This window comes from Vanessa tameamea, chromosome 6 (genome assembly GCF_037043105.1).
Source record: "Vanessa tameamea isolate UH-Manoa-2023 chromosome 6, ilVanTame1 primary haplotype, whole genome shotgun sequence".
Classification (NCBI taxonomy): Eukaryota; Metazoa; Arthropoda; class Insecta; order Lepidoptera; family Nymphalidae; genus Vanessa; species Vanessa tameamea.
In genome coordinates, this window is record NC_087314.1 from 9,150,931 (window position 1) to 9,153,214 (window position 2,284).

The window sequence follows — 2,284 nt, forward strand, 5'->3', positions numbered from 1 at the left end:
ATTGACACTTAAAGTTATTTTTAATTATATTTTATCTAATCTCAAAAGCCTATATCTAGATATATTTATTTTATTTATGTATGTCTCTAAGTTTATACACAAAAGTTGACTAATACAATAGTTACGAGTTTTACTCACATATCTGATTTCATATTGAAAACTGGTTTAAATTTCGCTATGTACATAATCATGAGTTCGTTGGTTATTACTTATTAGCCTTTGGACAAAGATAAACATCTGATCTCAGCAATCTGTCAAGAGTAAGCAGTCCATTAAGTTAAGGCTTAAACCAATCTTAAGCGTCAAAATGATTGTTATCACTGAATTGTAGTGAGGCCTTTTATTCGTATTAATAATATCGTCATGAAAGAATTATATCTTGTTTTTTAATCTATATTGAATAAATTTAATGTTGAGATCGCATAGATTTGAAACCGAACAATAGAAAAAATATTATGAAATTAAAAATATTTTTATATTATTCGTGAAAAAAGTGTATTTTTAAATACTTTAAATTCGATAGGAACCATTTTATTAAATGTATGATAATATGAATTATTTATTATCAAATATTTCAATGGAATATAAAATATTATTTTGTCACGAAACGTTTAACGGATGTATGCGGCCCAGCCTTTGTCAGCAAAAGATTTGTAAATAGCGTCTTCCCCTTTCGACGTTTCTTGAGGATCCATTTTCCAGTACTGATTTATTTGATTCTGATGTTTCAGGCGTAAATATTCAATGAGCGTATCATAGTTGTTGTATAAATTAGGCATTTGGTTTCTCTTTGGTAGGATAAGGATTTGCCCTCCGTCACTTCTGGCGTAACCTCTGCCGCCCGTCTTTAAATATCTGTAGTCTAATATAATATTAGGTTCATAGTAGTCTGGACTGTAGACATCCTGTACGATCCTGTGGATAGTTTATATGTTAATTTGGATCTCAAATTATCGCATAAATAAATTCCATATATCTAAAAAATGGTAATATAATGATTTTTTTTTAATTTTAATATTTTTTATCTATTAAAAATTTCGCAACTTTTTACTTACTTGTTTTCTTCTTCACTTAAAGTATGTTCTATGGCCTGAAAGTAAATAAAAAGTTTTTAAGTAATATGTAGAATAGTACTAACATTTAATAGGCTTTATGTCAAAATATAATTTACTAACATTATAATTTTTTACATTTGATTGGCCGACCCCGGATCCTAAATAATATTGATTATTGAGAGTCGCCTGTAGAGTCGATGGTTCGCATTTTCCTTCATTTATTATGACACCAATCACCAAGACCACGACGAGTACTACACCCTATGTAAATTAAAATAAAAAAACATAAGTTTATATCTCAGTACTTTCAGTCTAAAAAATAGCATTTGAAATCATTTTTCTCTGCATATTTTATAGATGTGTTTCTGTTTTTAATTTTTTTTCAAAATTCAATGAAAGTACCTAAATAAAAAGGTTATTCTACTTACCCGAATCATGTTGAATGCTTGGCCAACTTTACACTACTGGATTAATTTGTAAATACACTAAAGGAAATTGAAATAGTTATTCACCGGATTTGCGTGTAGGTGCAACACTAGGATGAGTAATTATTGCAATAATTAATTGGTTTAATTTAAAGGAGAATATCAAGGTTTAATTTCACATGTAAGCTTATCGCCATAGGGGTCACCTTGTCAAGTATAGATCGCAGGTGGCTGTTCCCATTACTTGCCATAAACAAGCTTAATAGTTATATTTAATAATAGTAATAATATTAAATGATAATGCTGGAATTAAAAACATATTTGATTTACTAAATTTTTTGATCCCCATAAACAAATATTGATTCAATGCAAAACTAAAATATTATTGTTAATTAATTAGTAGGAACTGTTAGAAAAGCGCAAAAAAATGCAAATAAACAATGTTAAGTTCATATTTTAAATATAAATAAAATAAAAAAAAAATTTGATAAAGTTGGAATTACTAAATAAAAATTGCATCTAACATTAACATTTTTCATTACGATACACTTTGTCTCCTTGCTTGCCTTGCCTTGATGAAGGCAATAGAGCCAATTCTAAAATCGACTGATTAGGCATCTTAGATTCTCATATAGCGTATATATATCTTTAAAAATTGACTTTTTGTTTCGCATTTGTTCGCATATTTATTGGTCTCCGACTGGTAACACTGCTGTGTTTTAAGCGTAGATTCCCGTGTGAAAAGGAGGTGGACTCTTTATGATTACATGGTCTCTCTAGTCCAATGGGTATGCCTTTCCGCCA

General features: G+C 28.9%; 1 protein-coding gene across 1 annotated transcript; it reads right to left on the reverse strand.

Moving 5' to 3' along the window:
* Positions 1 to 515: 515 nt before the first annotated feature.
* Positions 516 to 1,636, reverse strand: LOC113393332 (uncharacterized). The gene is made up of 4 exons (XM_026630152.2): positions 1,484 to 1,636; positions 1,176 to 1,316; positions 1,056 to 1,090; positions 516 to 915 (listed from the first exon to the last, which is right to left on the reverse strand). Exons 1-4 carry the CDS (start codon positions 1,490 to 1,492, stop codon positions 612 to 614), a joined length of 489 nt encoding a protein of 162 aa, XP_026485937.1. The 5' UTR covers positions 1,493 to 1,636; the 3' UTR covers positions 516 to 611.
* Positions 1,637 to 2,284: the final 648 nt, after the last annotated feature.

What these genes read in the sequence shown, in the direction of transcription:
- LOC113393332 (XM_026630152.2), bottom strand. An exon ending in CAAATGTAAAAAATTATAAT is followed by an intron (nt 1,091 to 1,175) that starts GTTAGTAAATTA and finishes ATTTACTTTCAG; the next exon opens with GCCATAGAACATACTTTAAG. An exon ending in TTAAGTGAAGAAGAAAACAA is followed by an intron (nt 916 to 1,055) that starts GTAAGTAAAAAG and finishes AACTATCCACAG; the next exon opens with GATCGTACAGGATGTCTACA.